The sequence below is a fragment of the Mustelus asterias genome, chromosome 4 (genome assembly GCF_964213995.1).
Source record: "Mustelus asterias chromosome 4, sMusAst1.hap1.1, whole genome shotgun sequence".
NCBI classification, from domain to species: Eukaryota; Metazoa; Chordata; class Chondrichthyes; order Carcharhiniformes; family Triakidae; genus Mustelus; species Mustelus asterias.
Genome location: NC_135804.1, coordinates 36,203,301 through 36,227,389, shown reverse-complemented (window position 1 = coordinate 36,227,389; position 24,089 = coordinate 36,203,301). Strand labels below are relative to the sequence as shown.

The following is a 24,089-nucleotide window of genomic DNA, read 5'->3' as shown; positions in this document are numbered from 1 at the left end:
TTATCTAACAATTTTAGCATTTACACTTTAAGTTAAGTGTCTTCTCTAATGTTCCTTGAGCCTCCTCATTATCTACCCAGCAGTTCTGACTCTACCAAGTATGACTTAATGTGCATTTTCTGTTCTGGTGGATAGTTGTGCTCTTGTCCGTCATCAGCTCCCTGGTATTTCCCTCAGCTGGTAGTCTAGAGCAAGAGTTGTGTTGATTATTATGCTGGGTCACATGCTGGCTCTCAAACGTTAATAATTTCATTGCTATCTCAATTAAAAACCTTTAATGTAAATATAATTCGATTATCCCTTAACCAACTTGAAATTAAAAAGGTATCATCTGGAAAATTTAAAATAATTTCAGATTATTGAAAACAATTGATGAAGGAGGCAACTGCCTGAAGAGGCTGAACCATACTCTTGCAATGTTGGTGTCATATTTGACCTCGATTGAGATGAGGAAATTAAAAATATAATTTTCAGTCACCTTTGAAATTGACATTGGTGGTATAACATGTAGTGAGCACAGCAGCGATATTACCTTCATATTATATTATGTTACATGGAAAGCATGGTTGCCTGCAAAGCAATTTTATTTTAAATAGGATAAACCCCGTGGTATACCTGTAACTGATAGAAACAGCAAATGATAGTTTTCATTTGATTTTCAAAGGAACTGAGAAAAAATAATCGGTTAAGATAAACATTTAAATATTAGCTCCCATTGGGGCAATTTACATCATATGTTTGGACATTTTGCAGTAGAAAACTTGATAGAAAACCTCCTGCATTTTCGGTTTGCCTGATCTATGCTGAAAGTGAGTCAAACATCATTTTGGCTCAGGAACACTTAGGTTGACTAGAGCGTCTGCCTGAAATCAGATGATCACAGGAATCTTCACAGTGCAGAAGGATTTGGCCCATTGAGTCTGCCCTGCCCTGCCTTATCTCCGTAATCTTGCGCATTCTTTTAAGATAATCCAATTCCCTTTTGAATAACTAGATCAAACCTACTCCCACCACCCTCTCAGGAAGTTCACTGCAGACTTCAAACAACCTGTAAGTGAAAAAAAGTTTCCTCCCATCACTTTTACTGCTTTGCCAATTATTTTGAATCTGTTCTTGATGCTGTCTTGAGTGGGACAGTTTCTTACTGTTTACCCTGTCCGTGCCCCTCTATATCTTGAATGCCTCTATCAAGTCTCCTCCAAGTCTTTGCTCAAACAAAACAGTCACAATCTCTCCAATCTATTCTGATAGCAACAGTTCTTTATCCCTGGAATCATTCTTCTGAATCTCCTCTGTGCTCTCTCCAATGCCTTCACATCGTCCCTCAAGAATGGTACACAGTACTGGACGCAATACTCCAGATGAGAGCTAATTAGTATCTGATACAAGTTCAAATGGCCTCCTTAATCTTCTACTTAATGCCCCGATTTAAGATACTATATGCTCCATTAACTGTTCTGTCAACAAGCCCTACCATCTTCAATGACTTAGATACATATAAACCAAGGTCTCTCTGTTCCTGCACCTCCTTTAGAGTTTCACTTTATTTTGTACTATCTCTTCATATTCTTCCTGCCAAAGTGAATCACCTCACACTTCTCTGCATTGAACTTCATCTGCCTCTTGTATACCCAATCAACCAACATGCTATGTCCTTTTGCCTTCTGAAGTTCAATACTATCTTCAGCACAGTTGAAAACGTGTCCAATCTTTGTATTATCTGCAAGTTTTGAAATAATATCCGGAATACCACAGTCTAGGTCATTAAAATATATCAGGAAGAGCAAGGGTCCCAACACTGCAAAATCACTGCAGACCTTCCTCCAATCTGCAAAAAACAACCATTTATCACTACTCTGTTTCCTGTCACTGAACCAATTGCTTAACCCAAGTGCCTATTTTCCTCATTCCATGAGCTAGAATTTTGTTCGCAAGTTATTACGTTGCACTGTATCAAATACCTTTTGAAAATGCATGCACACCACATCAACAGCTTTGCCCCTTATCAATCATCTGTTACATTCTCAAAAAAACTCTAGCAAGTTAGTTAAACTTGATTTTCCCTTAATGAATCCATACTGATTTTTCTTAATTATGATGCCTAATACCTATATCCAAATGAGAACCATATACCTGTTTCAAGGCCCTACAATGTCCTTAATGCTGGATTCACTCACTTTCTAAAATCCGGCTATATTAGGAGCAGTCAGCAGAGATGGTGCACCATCTGGGTGCAATTGGAAAGTACCTGGTTTAGTCAATTTGAACAACTGGTGGGTTTTTTTGCCCCCATTTCAGCTGTGTTGGCTGCTGCGGTCAACTACAAAATTTACAAAATGTTACCTTTTGGATCTGAGAGAGAATTTCTACACCAATATTTTTTCTTAATATGGGTTGGTTTGCTGGACAAGGAAGAGCACAGAGATGGAGAGGGTGAAGAAGGGAAGGTTGTGGGGAACTTTACTCCAAATGAGTATGCAGCACAAGAATATCATACTCCCAGTGAGGACCATTGTGTTTGGTGGCTCTGCTCCCTGCAAAGGCTGTTTTTTCACCCACTGCAGCAGCAAATGGGCCTTTCACCTATTCACACACTTCATTGCTCAGGGCTCTAAAGGTGGCCGTGACCCTCAATTTCTAAGGTCTGGAGGCCTTATAACCCTTCCATATCTCATTCACCCTACTGTCAGAGGTGTGGTAGGCTATGTTGTTGTAGGTAAACTCTGTTAATCTGGAGGTAGTTGTGGCATCTGGGTATCTTCTCATCCTCTTTTCCATTCCATAGTACTGAACCGTTCCTTGTCAATTTGGAAGTCGTGGTGATAGGTGGTTGTTCTTCCATCCTGTTTCTTGTGGGTAAACAAACATTGTGCTTGTCTCCATGTTGTTTTTCTTCTCTTCTTCCTTCGTGCAGATTGTTGTGATGTTCTCTGTGACGGAGATTCCTTTTATGAAGATGTGGTTTTTTAGTAAGTTCACTTTTGCATTTGTGGTGTGATGTTAGCAGTGGATGGTTGCTGCTTAATTCCAGGATCGACTGTGACACTTTCATGCTGACTAGGAGTTGCAGCATTTGCTCTGTGCTCACAGTGTCGACCTCTTAAAGAGTTATCAGATCCGGAGGTTGAGGCTCCTCTAGTTGTTGGTTGCTCTCTTGTCCATCCTCCACTGGAGCATCGTTGTAACTATTTGAGTGGTTGGCTGGTCTGACCTATGAGGGCTTTCCAGTACCTGTAACAAAAGTGGACAAATTTGCTCCGCAAAAAGAGAAGACAGTTGAGAGCTAATGTCCCAGTCAGGATACTCTCTTGTCTGAGATGTTGGGAACTTGCAGTTCTGTGTAATTCTCACAGTGGCTGTTCTGACAATTTTTGAGAAGCTTCAAGACTACGCAGGCATTTCTGCTCGAGAGGAAAAGATGAATGATGTATATCAGCTCAAAATCTGTTTGCCACAATACCTTAGTGGTTCCAGAATCATTCCTATGACTGGAAATTGGATTCCTCCGGGCCCATATAGTGGTATGCCTGTTGTTAGACACTCAGGGTGCCTCATCTATAGTTCTTCATCCGATGGGACTGTAACACTGGCTACCATATCTAGTTTGAAGTTTATGAGATGGCCGTTGACCCAAATGTCTGCATTCCAGTGCAAAAAATCCTGAATCTTTGACCTCTCCCAAGAAGCATGGTTGACCTCTTGGTTGACCTCATGCATCATCTTTGGACCTTCTGTGCTGTTAGATGTGTTGGCCTTGCACAGTTTGTTGGTTAAGTGATTAATTCTATTACTCTGAAAGCATTGGAATGAAATTATACGATCTTGATTTCAGCTGTGGGGGTGCTGGCATGGTTGCTCTACTGGTTGGTTGCGGTATTGCTTTCCTTGGCCTGGAGTGTTCCTATTCCTGTGCTGTTTAACTCACTGAACTGTTGGATTTCCTTTGTACCACGGTTTACTTTCTCCTCTTAAATTTGACCTGGAAAAGTAGATTTCAGATCCATGGTTAAAAGTTTTTTAAATGTAGATTCAGCTTTAAGAAGTTGCTGAAATTCAAGATGTCACTGCTGTTCCTTTGAACGCAAAGGGTTTACCCGCGCTTGCAGGTTTTGGTGGGCTCGCACTGTAATCACCTTGAAAACTTTAAACAATAGTTGCAAACTTCTCTGTTTCAGTGCTATGCCTTAGGGTCACGAAATCATCATGGCACGGTGCACAGTGATTAGCACTGCTGCCTCACAGCACCAGGGATCCAGGTTCAATTCCAGCCTTGGGTGACTGTTTATATGGAGTTTGCATGTTCTCGCCGTGTCTGCGTGGGTTTCCTCTGGATGCTCCGGTTTGATTCCACTGTCCAAAGATGTGCAGGTTAGATGGATTGGCCATGCTAAATTACCCCTTAGTGTCGTGGGATTACAGAAGTAAATGCGTGGGGTTATGGGAATAGGGCCTGGGTAAGATGCTCTGTTGAAGAATTGGTGCAGACTCGAGGGGCCAAATGCCCTGTAGGGATTCTATGATTCTATTTTTTTTGCATTTTTGGTTTTTCCATTGAATATCGTTCGGTAGGTCTTAATGAAGCCTTCATAGTCTTAAGTAGGTTAACTGCATATACTAACTGCAAGATCTGTGTACATCTATACAGTAAAAGATTCAAGCTGGGAGCTGTCTCCATGTTTGCTTGTGCATGTGGCTCTGTCCAACACCAGACAGACCATTCGGCGCACGTCATGTGTGGGCGGTATAGTACTCAATCCCACATTAACACAATGGGTGGGATTTTACAGCCCTGCTCGTCCCAAAACCGTAAAATCCCGCCCGCGGTCAACGGACCTTTCCATGATCCGCCCCTCGCCATGGCAGGTGAGACGGTAAAATTCTGGTCTATATGTGTCAGACTCTTACACTACAGTATCCTCTGAATACATTGCTCATGATAACCGATCAGGAACTCGCATGTGGAAATAATGGAAGCATGCAATTGGAGATAACAGGCACCATCTGTCGCTGGTTTCTAAGGCATTGATCATTTAATCTGTATCGGATGGTCCTTTAAATTGACCAGCTGTTCATAATTTCTTGGATTATAGACTAGCAATGACTAACATTTAAAAATGTAATGCTAAATTTGTGACAAATATTCATTCGTTTAAGGCACAAAAAACCCCACCAAAAAGGTGGCTGAACCATAGCTAACGAAGAATTTAAGATAATATTAGATCAATGTTACCAAATAAAGAGTAGAATAAGCTTGAGGATTTCAAAATTTGGCAAAGAAACCCCAAGAAAGTGATATGGAAAGAGAATATGAGAATAAGATGGCAAGAGACATAAAAACAGATTGTAAATGTTTTTATAGTTATGCAAATAGGCCAAAATAAACTTTCAGGTAATGCTGACCTGCGAATCTCACTCTGTGAATTATGTTTGGAAGTTTGGAACTTTCTGTAGGTCAACATTCTGGCACAGTAATGGAATTCCATTCATCACTCTAGAGAAGGCCATTTAACTCTTAGAGAATGCTCTGCCATTCAGGAAGATCATGACTACCTTCCTGTGCTATCCCTATATTCCTTAATTCCCTCATTACCGAGACATGTATTGACCTCTGAGATTTGTAGACCCCTGGGCAGACAATTTGGAATATTTACACCCTGCTGTTGAGCATCAAGATGCAATGAAGAGGTGTTATTAGATATTTATCTTATGGCTTTACTGAGGTAGAGATTTTGCAAGAACTGTCATGTACACTTCGACACAAAAATAGGGAGAACAGATGTAACCTTAAGTAAATGTATGTGTTGTTTTGTTGCTGCCATGAGAGATTTCTGCTCCCGTGCTTGCTTATTTAGACCATTTAAGTGTGACATCTTTTTCATGCTAATTATTGGCCTCACTGAGACAATCTCTCTGTTCATCTGTACACTTGTCCTGAGGGCATTATTTTAATTTAATCAGCAAAACTAACTTCCTGGGAACAGGCTTGACACCAAAACAGAGTAGCCAATTGTTTACCCATAATTCTGAGACAGAAAACGGTTTGGCAGCCCAAGTGATCTGAGTGAACAAGCGCACAAGCTCACTTGAGAAGTGAGAAGGAAGGTCGTCCTGTTGAAGGAAAAACATCAGTTATTGTGAAAACTGATTATCCAAAACAATGTCATGGAGTATTTTCAGAAAATCGTGGTTTATAAACGTTCAGGTCTGAAAATATCGTCATGGTGATGGGGATATTCTACATATGTCTTCAATAAAGATGTGCAGATCAATTCAAGTAAATTTATTTTGATGAAGTTTAATTCTAACTTCAGTTCAGCTTGAACTCTCATGAAGCATTCAACTCTCATGAATGCTGAATTTTATGTTTGAAATGTACCTTTCACTCAAAGTAAAACAGAGAATTCCAGATAAACACCTCAGCTCAGAAACATGCCCATGTGATCCAGTTGCCATAGGGAAAGAAATTCGAACAGAAAACCCATTGAGATGGGGTAGCAATTTTCACAACTTTTCACAGTATCTCAAAAAAAAGGACAGCAGTTGTTTGAGACACAGGAACAAAGGAGCTACTGCAGTGGAAAAACAGGATGAACTGTTTTGTGCTAACAACCAAGCAAGATGCTTTTGAGAGATTGATTTCTGTTCGTAAGAAAGGGAGCAAGACAAATAGGTTGCTGCACAATGAAGGTATCATTTCCATTAGCAGAAGTGTTGAGAACCAGATTAAACCAAATTCAGGTGATTGGCAAAAGGTCCAGAGGTGACATGAGGAAAGATTTGTTATTCAACAAGTGGTTAGGATCTGGAATGCACCGTCTGAGAGTGGTGGAGGCAGATTCAATCGTGATTTTCACAAGGAAGTAGAATAATTATCTGAAGAGGAAAAGTTTACAGGGTTATGGGGAAAAGATAGGGAAGTGGGATTAGCTGAGTTGCTCTCAGAAATCTGGCAAAGACACAACAGATCTAACGGTCTCCTTCTATGTGGCAACTGTTCTATGATTTTTATCTAATCTAGTTCTGGCATTGCATAACTTGAGATTAATATTAAAATTTTACTGCGAGGAAGCTCTATGACTATATTTCCTTTTGCAGATTTTTTTAATAGAATCTTTTTATAGAATTTTTGTCCCATGCACTTCAGTAAGTATTTTATTTCCCTTCTCAGATGGGGATGGACAACAGGAACATTTATTGCCTGTCTGTGCTGATGAAGACTGCCACGAAAGCATAATTTATCGGCACCTACCAGGATCTAAACAGGTGTGATATTACTCTGAATATTTTAAAGCTGCAGTGCTATATTATTACCTCACAATAACATTTTCTTCTTTCCTAAGTAAGAGTTGGAAATCATTTAAGGGTTATAACTTTCTTTTTTTCTGTGCTGATCTTGCCTTTATGTCTGCATTTCTTACGAAGATAGACAATACCGAGAGAAAAAAGCATAGATCCTTGCCACAGTACACAAATTGAGTAATATTTTTTAACTTGTGTGCAAATGTGGAAAATTACAATTAAAAGGGAAACTATTGGACATGTTAGCTTCAGCGCTGTGGTATTTATTATAATTACAAAGAGTGCTTAATCTAGCTTTAAAATTGTCAATGTGGACACAGAACTTGTATTTAGGGAGCTAACCTCAGATCAGGAACACATCCAAAGCCATAAGTTGGGTATTGTAAACATGTCCTTGGCAAGTGTTTGACTTCTTGGTATGTTCACCGGTATAGTAGCATTGTGGTTATGTTACTTGATTAATAATCCAAAAGTCTGGACAAATGATCAAGGGGCACAAGTTCAAATCTTCCCATGCTAGCTGGGAACTAAATCAGTAATGGTGACCATGAAAATACTGGATTGGCCTAAAAACCCATTTGCAAATGTCCTTTAGGAAAGGAAATCTGCTATCCTTACAAATCTAGCCTAATATGTGCCAGCACACCCTCTGCAATTGCTGAGCAAGCCATTCAATTGCACCAGATATGGCAAAGGTTTACACAGCCCCATCACCCCTGAAAAATCATGCTCCCTAACACCTGGGGATTTGACAAAATTGGGAGAGCTGTCCCACAGACCTACCAGGCAACAGCCTGATGTAGTCATACTTAAATATTCATACTTTACTGCCAATTCTCCAGGCACTTCCATCTCTGGCAGTACAGTGATACTCTGTTGGGAGGAACTGGTCCTAGTGATCTTCAGCATTTGTCTCCAGACTTCAAGACTGCTGGAGGCATCAAGTCAAACATTGAAAAGGAAACAGCAAAGAACCAAAACTCCACCATGTTGAACTGTACTTGGAAGAAGCAGTTAGGTGAGCAAGGGTATTTACGCTGAGTGGGAAGCTTCAATGTAACTTGCCAAGTGTTACTCAGCAGCATGGAAAATCCACGAAGGGATCTGCCAGATTGGAATTGAAACATTCTCTCAACACAAGGGAAAAAGCTACTTGACTTAATCTTCGCCAATCTACCTGTCATAGATGCATCTATCCATGTCAGATTTGGCAAGATTGACCGTTGAATTGTCTTTCTGGAGATGAAGTCCTGTCTTTACAATGATGATCCCCTCATTATGTTGTCTCGTGCTATCATCATGCTAATTGGGATAAATTCAGAACCGATCTAGCAGCTCAAAACTCATAAATGAGGCATTGTAGGCCATCAGCAACAGAATTGTATTTCACCATAAGCTGTTACTTCATGGTATGGCCTAACCACGCACACTACCAGTATCATTAAGCAAAGGGAACAATCCTAGTTGAATGAGGCATGTTAATGAGAAGCATGCCAAGAACAACACCAAGTTTACCTGAAAATGAAGTGTCAATCCAATGAAGATACATGACAGGACTAAAAGTATACTAAACAGCAGAAGTCGCATGCTATAATGGAAGTTGAGCAATCCCACAACCAACAGATCAGATCAATGCTCTACAATCCTGCCATATCCAAGGGTGAATGATGGTGGACAATTAAACAACTGATGAGAGGTGAAGGCTTCATGCACATACCCACCGTCATCAAGTGTGGCTGTGTTGATGATGCATCTCTGCCTCCTGCTGAGTTTTCAACATCATAGAAGGTATGATGATAGATGGACAACAGCGAGCATTTAAAGAATTAATACATGGTTTGCAACGAATTTACATTCTTTCAAGATACAAAAAGCCAGCAGTAAAAGTGACTAACGAGAGGTTAAGAATTTTATCAGACCAAAGGAAGAGACTTATGAAGTTGCCCAAAAAGTAGTGAACCTGAGGATTGGGAACATTTTAAGATTCAGCAAAGGAGAACCAAAAAAAATGATAAAGAAAGAGAAAATAGAACGTGAAATTCAAGTAGCAAGGCGCATAAAAGCTTCTATAGGTATGTGAAAATAAAAAGGTTAGTTAAAGACAAATGTGGGTTCATTACAGACAGAGAAAGGAGAATTTATAAGGGTAATATGGAAATGGCAGAGAAACTAAAATACTTTGTATCTGTCTTCACTGAGGAAGATACCAAAAACCTCCCTGAAATATTGGGGAGCCAAGGGACTAGTGAGATTGAGGTTGTGAAAGAAATTAGTAAAAAAGTAGCGCTGGAGGAATTGATGGCACTGAAAGGCGGTAAATCCCTTGGACCTCATGACCTGCATCCTAGAGTGTTGAAAGAGGTGGCTGTTGCGATAATGGAAGCATTGGTGATCATCTTTCAAAATGCTATAGATTCTGCAGATTGAAGGGTAGCAAACGTAGCCCCACCATTTAAAAAAGGAGGGTGGTAGAAAACAAGGAGCTTACAGACCTGTTAGCCTGACAATAATAGGGAAATTGCTGGAATCTATTTGCAAGACTGAGATAACTGGAACTTAGAAAATAGTGGTGAGATTGGACAGAGTCAACATGAATTTATGAAAAGAAATCATACTTGATAAACCTGTTGCAGTTTTTTGAGAATGTTGCTAGCAGAATAGATAACAGAGAACCAGTGGATATATATATATGGATTTTTAGAGATAAGTTTCAACACGAGGGGTTAATAAGCAAAATTACTTGTCATGGGATTGGGGAAATATACTGGCATGGAATGACGATTGGTTAACAGACAGAATATGGAGAGTAGGGATAAGTGGATCATTCTCAGGTTGGCAGAATGTGACTAGTCGGGTACTGCAAGAATCAGTGCTTAGACCCCAGCTATTCACAATATATCAATAATTTGGATCCAGGATGAAATGTAATATTTCCAAGTTTGATGATGATACAAAGCGTGGCTGGAATGTGAGTTGTGAGGAGAATGCAAAGGCGCTTCAAGGACATTAAAACAGACTGAGTGGGCAAGAACATAGCAAATGGAGTGGAAAAATGTGATATATACTTGGGGAGGAAAAACAGAAAAGCAGAGTATTTTGTGTATGGGGAGAGATTGGGATGTATTAATGTCCAAAGGAACCTGGGTGTTGTTCTTCATAAGTCACTGAAATTTAACATGCAGATACACCAAGCAATTAGGAAGACAGATGGTATGTTGGCCTTTATTGCAAGGGGATTTCTGTACAAGAGTAAGGAAGTCTAGCTGCAGTTTATAGAGCCTTGGTGCGAACACATCTGGAGTATTTTGTGCAGTTTTGATCTCTTTACCTAAGGAAGGATGTACTGGTCATAGAGGAAGTGCCACAGAGATTCACCAGACTCTTCCCTGGGGTGGCAGGATTTTCCTATGAAGAAAGATCGAGGAGACGAGGCCTGAATTCTCTAACAGTTTAAAAGAATGAGGGGTTATCTTATTGAAGTGTACAAAATTCTCCAGTGCTTGACAGGGCTGGTACAGAAAGGATGTTTTCCCTGGGGGGGCGGCTAGGACCAGGGGACACAGTCTCAGAATAAGAGGTAGGCTGTTTAGGACTGAGAGAAGTTGGAGTCCAATAAAAAACAGTGTCCTCCAATTGCTCTTGAGGCATAGATTTTTAAAGTTGTGGCCAATTTGGATTAGCCAGTTTCATGGATGCGGTCAGATGTAGATGTTGCATTTATAACGAATCCTTGGTTTGCTGGTAGATTTTGAGTAAAGTTATCTCCCAAACTGGGTAGTACATCCCTTCCAAAAAGGAGAGGAAGAGAAAGACAGTTTTTGACCTGTTCCGTCAGTTAATAACATTGCCTGTATTATACCAGTGACTGCAACTCAAAAGTATTTAAGTGGCTGTAAAGTGATTTTAGACATTGTGTTGGTTTTTATCTTCCTTTCATTATGTCTGTATACGCTAGGTAGAGTGAAAGAAGCAGTGGCAAAATTGGAGGCCCAATGCTGATTCTCTAAAAAGAATAATTAACTGCAAGCAATCACCTGATGTTAGCAAAATGGCTACAAATAAATCACTACATTTACAAACAATTCAATTCTGTAGCTAATACAACCTTACCATTCTGACTTCAACTGGCACCAACCCCACTTCGTACCATAAATGGCATATTTCCCTTTTATACTAATGACACTATCCCTGAGATTTGTCATTCAGACATCTACCAGCATCTTAGAAAAAGTGTAGATTGAATTGCGATGTGAATATTTCAGAGAAGAATGGTACATGGTACAAAACTTCAGTGCAGCTTTAACTCAAGAATTGGAGTGTTTCCTCTTCCCCCAGAGGTTGTCGTACAATTTGTGTTCTCCACTTGTGAATTTATATTCTAAAACGGAAAAATGTAATTAATAAATAAGAAACTTCAATAATAAAAAAGTGACACCCCCACCCCATCTCCCAAACCTTCCGCTATCCACTCCCAATCTCCTCCACTCTTCCCCAACGCCTTCCCAAACCCCACCCCTCCAACACCCGCCCAAACTCACCTCACCCCGCAAACATGCCCTAACCCCTCTTCAACATCCCCCCCCACTCTTCCAACCGACCCCTAAATCCCCTCGCCCACCAGGCACTCAGCCAACCTAATCTCACACCCCCAACCAAATTCCCAACTGCTCAAATCCTCACAAACTCCACTAACCCTTCAACAGCAATCAAACGCACCCCAAACCCTCCAACCTTTCCTCTCCCCAACCATAGCTTGGCTCAAATATGGAAATTTCACTGACTATTTTTCAAACAAGAACACTCTCAGTTGCTGCACTGCTGCTGCTGACCTCCCCTCCCCACACACAAAACCAAGGTGCCTCCCCTGCGGTGTCTCAGTCAGATGGTTCCAATTTTCTAAAAGTTAGTTTTTCAGGTCTGGCACCATCTGCTGCCCCTCTTCTGGGCCCTGAAGGGCAGAACTGCTTGGCATTACCATCCCCTGACAAGTTCTCTTCCAAGTCACATGCCATTCTGCCCTAGAAATATATTACCCATTCCTTTGTTGTCACTGCGTCTGTATCCTGGAACACTCTACCTAAAACAGTATTGTGCATGTAATGGCACCAGGTAGACTGCAGCCGATGGCTCACCACCATCTTCTCAAAGGGCCTTGCCAGTGATGCCCACATCCCACACAATATTTTTTTAAAAGGTGCCGAACACCATTTTCAGGATTTATTAGATAAAACGTGTTTGTCTTGAATGGAACATTCAACTCTAACCAAGATTAGTTTTTATATTCGCAGCCTAGCTAAGCAACCCTAAAGGGATTACTAAAGGCTGCCAGCACAAGTTATGTTGTTTTTAAAAAATATATATATTTAGTTTCATCTGTATCCAGAAGGAACACGTGTGCTCTTCTCAGCTCCTTAGCAATTCTACTACTAAGGCCACCCACTTCAGAGATAGTGGGTGAAACCATATAATTTTCTACTTCAGGCATGACGCAGGAGTGCCCTCAAATTACCATTCTCTTGCCATCATTGCCAATTGTGTTGCATGCTCTGTTTTACAAAGGGACATTGCAAAGCTAGACTATTAATTTGCACTACTTGTCTCAAAGATTTATCGTGTCTGGTAGCTTCCTCTCATTTGCAGAACTCAAAATTTGTCTTGGCTTACAAAGCAAAAAAGGTTGTAAAGTAATACTGGCTTAAACAAAGAGCCCTGTTAGTCTTTTATAGGTTTCTATGAGATCCCTCATTCCTGTAAACTCCAACATATATAATCCTACCCGACTCAATCTCTCCTCGTGCGCCAATTGCACCATCCCAGGAATCAGTCTTTGCTACATTCCCTCTATAGTAAGAATATCTTTGCTCAGATAAATAGACCAGAGCTGCACACAATATTCCAGATGTGGTCTCACCAAGGCCCTGTATATTTGCAGACATCCCAGCTCCTCTACTTGAATCCTCTCGCTATGAAGGCCAACATGTCATTTGTCTTCTGTACCACCTGCTACATCTGCATGCTTACTTTCAGCAACTGGTGTGCAAGGATACCCAGGTTTGGTTGTACATTTCCCTCCCAATCTATAGCCATTCAGATAATCTGTCTTTCTGTTTCTGCTACCAAAGTGGATAACCTCACATTTATCCACATTATGCTGCATTTGCCCACTCACTGAACTTGTCCAAAACACACTGAAGCATCTCGGCATCTCAGAGATTGGACGCAAAGCTGGGTGGGATGCTAACCCTCCCACCCAGCTTTGTGCCGTCTGCTAATTTAGAGGTATTACATATAGTTCCCTCACTTAAATCATTAATATACATTGTGAATAGCTGGGATCCTAGCACTGATCCCTCCGATACCGCACTCGTCACTGCCTGCTTTTCAGAAAAATACCTATTTATTCCTACGTTTTGCTTCCTGTCTGCCAACCAGTTTTCTAACCATCTAAATACACTACCCCCAATCTCATGTGCTTTACTTTTACATGCTAATCTCTAATGTAAAACTTTGTTGAAAGCCTTCTGAAAGAACAAATAAAACACATCCTCTGGTTCCCCTCATCAACTCTACAAGTTACATCCTCAAAGAATTTCTGTAGATTTGTCAAGCATATTTTCCCTTTTGTAAATCCATGCTGACTCTGTCCAATCCTGATTTTCCAAGTGCTCTGCTAATAAATCTTTTATAATGGACTCTCACATTTTCCCCACTACCAATGTCAGGCTGACTGGTCTATAATTCCCTGTTTTCTCTCTATCTCTCATTTTAAATAGTGGAGTTACATTAGCTACCCTCCAGTCTGTTGGAATTGTTCCAGAGTTTATAGAATTTTGCAAGATGACCACCGATGCACTCACTATTTCTAGGGACACTTCCTTAAGTATTCTGGGATGTAGATTATCGGGCTCTACAGGCTTTTCGCCCCCAATCCCATCAGTTTCGCCAACACCATTTCCCTACCGTGATACGCCTGCAATTAATAAATAGTTTATATATAGTTTTTTTTAATTTAAGGGGGATGTTTAAAATTTCAATTTTTTTCTGCAGGCAGCCAGTGTGTTTGGGATAGATGTTTAGCTCCAGGGTGTAAAAGCAAGTTAGCTACTTATTTCAGCCAGGAATTTATTACTTTCATAGAGCAGGTGGACTTTTGCTTATGCCAAAAGATCCTTTGGGAGGTTGACAAGTTCATGTGATAATGTAAAGAACTGGGTTTGTGCAGACGGAAGGAGCTTTTGGCAGTTTGGAGTTGCTGCTATGTTGAAGTCAAAAGCACGTGAAGCACATGCACATGCTAGGTATCAAGATTTCTTCACACACATTGATAGATAGTAGAGGCAAAAATGTTGGAATCATTTATAAAAATAAGGAAAATGGCACAGTTGCTTTGGAGGAATTATTTTCAAAGCTCAAAGAACTTTCTCATCTGTAATTATATTGTAATCCTGTAATTAACTAAACATATTTACAGAAATTAAACCAGGAGGCCGTATACAAAAGAGTACAAATGTATGCTCAGTGACAACAGTGGAAGGCTTGATTTTCTTTTTTCAAAAAGCCTATTTGGCAAATAACAGAGTTTTTGAAGTGTACTATCAGTCTGTAGCAATCTGAATTCAAGGTTCTTCTCCCTTTGTATGAAAATCCTGATTTCACTGCTAGATGACCAAGTTCTAACTTGAGCAAGGATCTGTCTCAGGATCCACAGTTCCATATGAAAATTGAAGAGAAGAGCGGTGTTTCTGTTTGCTGCATGTTATATCCCCCTTCGGCGTTCTGCTGAGAAACTCGAGTGCTGCTTAAGATTTATTATTAAAATTTCCACAAACTTATCAACCATCCAATTTCATGTCCTCAGAACAATTCAATGGTGTTCCCTTGATTTCTAAGTCCTATTATTGTTCTCTTTTGACCAAAGGAAATGGAGCATCATTTTGCATAAGTTCTTTTTAGAAACTTGGCCCAGAATTAAGCAGTTTTTGTTATCTGTTTGGTTTCAGTTAATCTGATAACGAACCCAGCAGTTTTGTTTCTCAGCTCCAACAAGAATCATTTTGCAGCTGTCTAATTTTGAAGTATTTCATCTGGTTGAAGTAGCAATTGTATGCTCTAATCCCAATGAGTGAAAGCTGTGCATTGGTTATTTCCAAATCAATTACATTGGTTCATATAAAAGGGACAATGCCCATTCCAATATTCAATTTCCTACACCCCTTGCCAATCTACACACATGTGCTTTTAATCTCGTATTTGTCCATAATCAAGGTATGAGGAGCAGCATCTTGAGGCTGCTCCAGACTTGACGCTGGAACTGAATTTTGCCTATTTAACTGAAAATTTGAGTAGATTATCTGGTGTTGGGTATTCAACAGCATGAGCCTGCCTGCATTGTGAATAGCAATCATGAAGAGCATTTTATTTCTAAAATTATTGCATTGATGTCACTTTGAAGGCTTTTATTCAAGTTGGTTGCCTAGCAACAAATCTGCCTTGCATTTATGTCTGGATTGTAATGCAGTGTCTCTAAAGGGACACATTTCCAAAGCAATTTGAGATGAAAGTATGTAATTCCGTATTTACAGGCAATTCCTGATCTGTTCTGGACTAAACTTGCAGAAATAATGGGCTGTTGCACTTTCAAGCACTCAACAAGCTACATACTGTACAAGCATTAACTCCTGTAATGATTGTATATATCGGTGCTGCCCCATAAATGCTTAAACGGCTTCAGTTTGAATATTTGAGTCAGTTGGTAACTAATGTTTTTGTGTTCAATGATGTTTATTTCAACAAGATAATTCAGAATTTATTTTACTAATAACTAATATTTCTCTACAATGAAATCCTGAGTACTCTGTGGCTAACTATAGATTCTTTTGTTTGCTTTCAGTTCTGCTGAATACAGTCAAATATGTTTCATTTCACATTAGGAAAACCTTTAGAATATTGCATTTTAAAAAGTTTATGCTTGTATTGCATTCTTAGGTAATACACATGTACAAGAGGGTGCTTTTGGTAAATAAAGATTCTTTAATTGTTGACCACATTTGTTTCAAATTGGCATGCACTTAAATTTCTGGAGTCAAATCTGTAGCTTGTAATTTGTAAAGTTCAGTTACTCCCCCTTCAGTCTCTTTCCCCTATTTCGCAGAATCACAGAATTGTTATGGTACAAAAGGAGGCCATTTGACCCATCGTGTCTGCACCAGCTCGCCAAATGAGCATTATGACCTAGTGCCATTCTCCTGCCTTTTCCCTATACCGCTGCACACTGTTTATATTCAAGCCATCATCGAGTGCCCTCTTGAATGCCTCGATTGAACCTGCCTCCACCACACTTCCACACCCGAACCAATCGTATGAAAAAGATTTTTCTTGCATCACACTTGCTTCTTGTGCAAATCACTTTAAATTTGTGTTCTCTCATTCTTCTTATTTCACCTATTTCTCTGGCCCAAGCTAATTATTTTGGAGTGTTGGTGGACAAAAACCATCAAACACGCGAATACATTTTGTGTTTATAAGCATTAAGAACAAAAGAAAATGATTATTTGTATAAGTCAATGAGTAGGCTCTAATAAAAGCTAAATACTGCACATGCTAGAAATCTGAAACAATTTCCGAAAAACTCAGCAGGTCTAGCAGCATCTGTGGAGAGAAATAGAGTTAACATTTCGAGTTCGTTTGACTCTGTTTCAGAGCTTGTACAGGTAGGCTATGGTTGGAGTGCAATGTAGAGCTTTAGCTGCCCTGTAAAGATAGGACCTTAAAGCCATATAGAGAAAACAGTATAGATTCATCATGATACCAAAGCTGACTAATCTCAGTAATCAATACTGGACTATTTGCACTGCAGCAGAGGTGGGAAAGAAGCTTGATAGAAGTTTTCTTTCAATTATGCAGAATTTTGTTGGGGTGAATAGGAAAATAATGTTTACTCTGGCTGTGGTGTCAATGATGTGGAGACAAGGAGTCGCCAATTTGAAACAAAATATGATTGACCAAAAGGCCTTCTTTCATTTTGCAAATTTCACTAACTGGAAATATATGACGTGTAGAAAAGTAGTCTGAGCAACAGATTCTTTGGTAAGTGTTGTGGTAAACGAGCAAACACAAGTAATTCCTTGTCCCTTTGGCCATGACATTGATGTGTCTCAGAGATGGGAGGTTTTTATTTAGTCTCCATCCAGAGCTAAGCCTCCTTTAACTACCCTGTGCAAAAAGAGACTGAAAAATCACAATGTCAAATGGTTCTATATTTCAATGGAGATTGGTTCTAAAAATTATGTTCAAGATTAAATTGCAATAAATTAGCTGGGATATTTCAATGAAAGATCAATTTTGTATCGATGCATGTTCTGATGCAAATTAGAAAAGTGAAGCTAAGAATTAAGTTGATCATTTTAGCAATAATCACTCTCGCAGTAATTCAACTGATTTCACTTCTTAAATGTATGTAATTCGCTGAGTAAAATATATGTTAGACCATATATTGTAGTTTTAAGTTGACCTAGTGAAGAGCCAGCATGGAGAGAAATCAAATTCATGCGGCCTCCTACATTGTAAACCTCTTTGGCTCTCCACTCTTTTCAACCCCTAACTTTCCTCCTCTTTTTTTCCTCGCCTTTCTCACTCCCTCACACTCTGTCCATGCCACAACTTGAGGACCTGTTCAATGCCATCAACATCTCCACAGCAATATTCTTTTCTCCTCTTCCTGTAATTTTATAGAATCTGTGCTCAAAATATATGGCACAAATATGAGGTTGTGCAACTTTGGAACTCATTGCCTGAGAAGGTGGTAGAAGCAGGGTCACTGAATATTTCAAAGGCAGGGATAGCTAGATTCTTGTTGGACAAGGGAATCAAAAGTTATTGGGGTTAGGTGGGAATGTGGAACTCGAGGCAAACAGATCAGCCATGATCTTATTGAATGGCGGAGCAGGCTTGAGGTGCCAAATGGCCTACTTCTATTTTGTATGTTCATGATTTCAATTACGATGAAAGGCACCTATAAAAAAGTATAACATATTTTATTCCCAAAAGAGAAAATGCTGGAAAATCTCAGCAGGTCTGGCAGCATTGGTAAGGAGAGAAAAGAGCTGACATTTTGAGTCCAGGTGACCCTTTGTCTGGACTCAAAAAGTCAGCTCTTTTTTTCTCCTTACAGATGCTGCCAGAACTGTTAGGATTTTCCAGCATTTTCTCCTTTGGTTTCAGATTCCAGCATCCGCAGTATTTGCTTTTATGACACATTTTATTTTCAGGTTGTCAACCTAATAACTGATAGAACATGTATTCTTTGCAAAATGACTGATGTTGGCATTGCCTGCAGTTGAATAAAAGTGCCATTAAGTATAGCTCAAAAAATTGGTGCACAATGGCTAGAAGCACTGACCCTTGTTTATCTGATTAAACGTGCATTACTGCTTGAGCTAATCATGGAAATGCCTGTATGTTGACTCTATCCAGATGGGTCCTAGTTACAGTATAAGTGTCATCTGGTGAGGTGGAGAGCAAATGAATTAAGAGAATTAAATCACCAGAGTGGAGTATTCATGAGGAACAGTTCAAGATTTTTTTTCTAAAAATGATAACTTGTTACCATATAATCCACTTTCAGTATGATAATTTTCATTGGACTCTTGTCACAAAATCAGTTTATTCATGTGTATTTATGTCTATGTGCATTACACATACTGTGCAGGACACATCTTCAATGTGTTGTACCATTTAGAAGTACAGTAGTGCACAATTATTATTTTTGATATTGCATATTTCAATAATGTATATGATTGCACCAATTTTCTTCAAAATGCATTTCTAGAAAAAGAAACTGGATTAGGAATATGATATGTAATGTGCAATCTACAAAAATGGGAGAGGTTTGTTTGGACTTTGATTTTTCCTCTTCCTAAAATTTATTATGTTTCAAATTAACAGTGGACACCCATTTTATCAAATCTGAAGAATGGCGATACTCTTTGGGGATTTATTTCGCAAGAACCAACATCACTGTTGCCTTTTCCTGTTCCAATCATAATTCATTTAGGGGACTACAACATGGATGGCTTCCCTGATGCATTGGCAATACTGAAGAACACTTCAGGCAGGTAGGCTGCTTTTTCTTATAAACAGCCATAGCAAAAGTGATTGCAAAAAATTCCAAATTGTACTTCTGTGTTATTTTAAAATAAGTAGTGGATGTGCTGAAATCCTGCCAAACTTAAAAAAAAAACCTCAAAGAAACGAAGAAACAGCATTAAAAATCTGACCCAGCCCTGAAAATGCTGGCAACTCAGAACAACAGTGTACAAACTGAAAATTCCATCTTAGTGAAAGTAGAAGGATACTGCATCAAGATTAGTAGAAGGGTACTGCTTCAAAATATCTTGATGTATTAATCTCCTTATTACATTAGATTTCAGAATTTTTATTTGTTTATTTATCTTAGTTTATTTTAGTCACAAGTAGACTTACATTAACACTGCAATGAAACTTCTGTGAAAATCCCCGAGTCGCCACATTCTGACGTTTGTTCGGGTACACTGAGGGGGAATTTAGCAGAGCCAATTCACCTAACCTGCACATCTTTTGGACTGTGGGAGGAAACCGGTGCGCCCGGAGGAAGACACGTGGAGAATGTGCAAACTCCACACGGACAGTGACCGAAGCCGGGAATTGAACCTAGGTCCCTGGCGCTGTGAGGCAGCAGTGCTTGCCACTGTGCCACTGTACCGCCCAGGCATCGACATCACACTTGTACTTGTTTTATTTTCAGTAAATACTGAAAAACTCAAAGGCCTCCCGCCTGACTTCCAGAAAGTAATAGCTATCATGGAATACAGTGGAAGATTAACCTATATTGCGGGAAATGCAAAGAATGCAAAACGTACAATTTTTTGATTTTTGCAGATTTAAAACATTAATAGTTTTACTAAGCTCTCATGGTCTAAACCACCTTTTTAGGAACATTGTGGCGAATACCAGCCCCTAGGAATTTCAGATTTTTTGATATTTATGGATTATTTTCTGGTATTCTGACTTGTTTTCTGGCTTTGAATGTAATGTAACTGGGGGAAGAGAGTTCCAGTCAGTGCTGACTTAATTCATCAAGCAATGTTCCAAAATAGTATTCTCACTGTGCTCACTGTGAAATGCTGAAAGTTTGCATATGTGCAATAACCTGGATATGTTTGCAATCATTGTCGATCAATACTGAATTGTGTTTGTCCATCAATGATAAAACTGCACCTATTTACAACATGGCCATAAATATTATGGTAGTGGGAGAAATTTAAAAACTTATTTTATGACAGTACAACTACAGAACTCTGATTGCCATCGTAAAACAGACTATAAAAGCTTCTAGTTTTAGTACTTGAGGTTCTCTCTAATCCATATTTGACACATGGGGTAGTCATTGGCAAACCAGCATTTTGGTAACTTGGCTCCATATTTCATAAATGTACCAAGATCATAAAATTCTAGAAGCTATTGTTTATTGGATACAGTAAAATAAATGTATTTGCTATAAATATTCAAGTCAGAGTGTAAGACAAAAAAAGACCCACTTTCTCCACTCTTTGAAACAAATTGAATGACATTCCCACATCGGCTTGGACCCAAATAATTGTATTTATCAGGAAGAAAGAAAATGTATAAACCCAAGAAAGACCAAACCCAAGTAAACCCACGTTTTCATTATGGCAGTATGAATTAGATGGGGTGTATTTTAAGTAAGCAAAAAAATGCCAAATACTTTTCTCATAAGGGCAATGGGCAGGATTTTCCAGCTGTTCCCGCCAGCAGGATTTTCTGTTTCCAGCGATGGCGAATTCCCGCAGTAGAAGCTATGAACAAGAAACCCGTTGACAGCGGTATAATGGGAGGATCCTGCCACCAGCCAATGAATGGCAAGCTGCCTCCGTCACAAAGTAACAAGCGTCTCCACCCAAAGAAACACAAACTGTGCTAGAAGGGATGTCTTTGTTTCTGAGTTGGAGAACCACTTCAAATATTTTAATTAAACGTAAACTTGCTGCCTTTACGGGGGGTGGGCAAAAAATCCTGCCCAATGTGTTTTAGTCCTGATTATGTGGCTTGCTCAAATTTAGACTGCCCTTCACCATTGAGGACTGACAGTTGGTGGTATGACATACACCTCATAACTGATCAATGTCAATCAGACTCTCATGGGAGAACAATAATAGGAAATGTAAACGGGCTTTATGAGAAACTTATTGGAGTTCAGACAAGTAAATCATGACAGCTCTCTGCATCTTGCAGTCTCCCACTCTGTGAACGTGCTGGCCACCCATTATCACCCTTGTATTATGAACAGGCAGTATGCCAGACTGGCTCTTGTAAACAATGCAAAGCCTACCACTTAATGAGTCATCAGAGTACACCTCCTAAGATTACTTGACTGACAGTTTTTCAATGTTCAGTCAAACTGCAAGTTCCAAATGTGAGGGAGCCAACTTCAATAAATTGCTTAAGCTGCTCATGCTTTTAATCCCTCAGTTATCAGGAAATTGCATTGACCTTCTGATCCTCAACCTCTTCAGCATCATACGCCATTGAATGCTCCTTGCAGACTAAGTTGAATTTCCATCTCTCCTGTTCCTCTTCCTCCTCTTCATCATTCGTGCCCTGTTATTGTGGTGAATCCTGCAGAAAGGGAGCATAGAACAAAGAGTGATAATAAATCTTTGGGACTAAAAAGATAGAAAATAGCGGAACAGCTTATGGCTTTTATTGACTGACTCTCTATTTCAAATAAACCAAGGCTATAACGAAGGTACACTAAGTTTTAAAATTTAGTCATACACGTGACGTGAGCATCACTGACTAGGTTAGCATTTAGATCCCATTCCTAATTGCCCTCGAGTAGATGGTGGTGAACCACATTCTTGAACTGCTGCAGTCTGTGGTATAGGTACACCACAGTGGTTAGGAAGGGAGTTCCAGGATTTTGACCCAGTGACAATGCAGGGATGATGATATAGTTCCAATTGCTTGAAAGGAGCCTTAAAGGGGGCATTGGTGGTGGCGTTCCCATGCATCTACTGCTCTTGTTCTTCTAGCTGTCGTGGGTTTGGAAGATGCTGTCGAAGGAGCTTTGGTGAGTTGCTGCAGTCCATCTTGTAGGTGGTACACATTGTTGCCATTAGTGGTAATGGAGTCGTGCTGTGCATTAGTGATTATGGAGTGAGTGAAAGTTTAAGATGGTGGATGAGGTGCCAGTCAAGCTGGCTGCTTTAACCTGGATGAGCTTCTTGAACTGCATTCATTCAGGCAAGTGGGGAGTATTCCATCAAACTCCTGACTTGTGTCTTTTAGATGATGAGCGTTAGGGAAACAAGAGATGAGTTACTCACTGTATAATTCCCAGCCTCTGACCTGCTCTTGTACCCAGAGTATTTATATGTCTGGTCCAGTTAAGTTTCTGTAGAATAGTTACAGCATGTTTACAGTGGAGGATTCAGCAATGGTAATGCTGTTCAATGTAAAGATGAAATTTACAGATTCTTGTCATTGGTCATAAAACTGCTGGCAACTCAGAATAAAAATGTACAAGCTGAAAACTCAACCTTAGTGAGCGTACTGCTTCAAGATGGTTTGAAAAATTACATTATTACATTATTACAGATTAAATTTAAGAATATTTATTAGGGCATTGACATAACATTTGTAATTGTTTTATTTCCATGAACATGCATTCCTTGTCCACTGAAGGAGGGCAATATAAAACTTATAGTATAAAAGCCCCTTATTTTAAATTTACTATAATAAGTAGCTACGGTTAAACATAGAACATTACAGCGCAGAACAGGCCCTTCGGCCCACGATGTTGCACCGACCAGTTAAAAAAAAAAACTGTGACCCTCCAACCTAAACCAATTTCTTTTCGTCCATGAACCTATCTACGGATCTCTTAAACGCCCCCAAACTCGGCGCATTTACAACTGGCAGGGCATTCCAATCCCTCACCACCCTCTGGGTAAAGAACCTACCCCTGACATCGGTTCTATAACTACCCCCCCTCAATTTAAAGCCATGCCCCCTCGTGCTGGATTTCTCCATCAGAGGAAAAAGGCTATCACTATCCACCCTATCAAAACCTCTAATCATCTTATATGTTTCAATAAGATCCCCTCTTAGCCGCCGCCTTTCCAGCGAAAACAATCCCAAATCCCTCAGCCTCTCCTCATAGGATCTCCCCTTCATACCAGGCAACATCCTGGTAAACCTCCTCTGCACCCTCTCCAAAGCCTCCACATCCTTCCTGTAATGTGGGGACCAGAACTGCACACAGTACTCCAAGTGCGGCCGCACCAGAGTTGTGTACAGTTGCAACATAACGCTACGACTCCTAAATTCAATCCCCCTACCAATAAACGCCAAGACACCATATGCCTTCTTAACAACCTTATCTACTTGATTCCCAACTTTCAGGGATCTATGCACACATACACCTAGATCCCTCTGCTCCTCCACACTATTCAAAGTCCTCCCGTTAGCCCTATACTCAACACATCTGTTATTCCTACCAAAGTGAATTACCTCACACTTCTCCGCATTAAACTCCATCCGCCATCTCTCGGCCCAACTTTGCAACCTGTCTAAGTCTTCCTGCAAACTACGACACCCTTCCTCACTGTCTACCACACCACCGACTTTGGTGTCATCAGCAAATTTGCTAATCCACCCAACTATACCCTCATCCAGATCATTAATAAATATTACAAACAGCAGTGGCCCCAAAACAGATCCCTGAGGTACAC

The 24,089-nt window shown here is 39.9% G+C and overlaps 1 protein-coding gene across 1 annotated transcript in view; it reads left to right on the top strand.

The window, feature by feature from the left end:
* itfg1 (integrin alpha FG-GAP repeat containing 1) overlaps nucleotides 1–24,089 on the top strand; it is a 274,792-nt gene that overhangs the window by 97,497 nt on the left and 153,206 nt on the right. Inside the window, exons 9-10 of the mRNA XM_078210834.1 lie at nucleotides 7,169–7,263; nucleotides 19,243–19,412. Coding sequence (XP_078066960.1) covers nucleotides 7,169–7,263; nucleotides 19,243–19,412 — 265 coding nt within the window. The remainder of the gene's footprint in view (nucleotides 1–7,168; nucleotides 7,264–19,242; nucleotides 19,413–24,089) is intronic.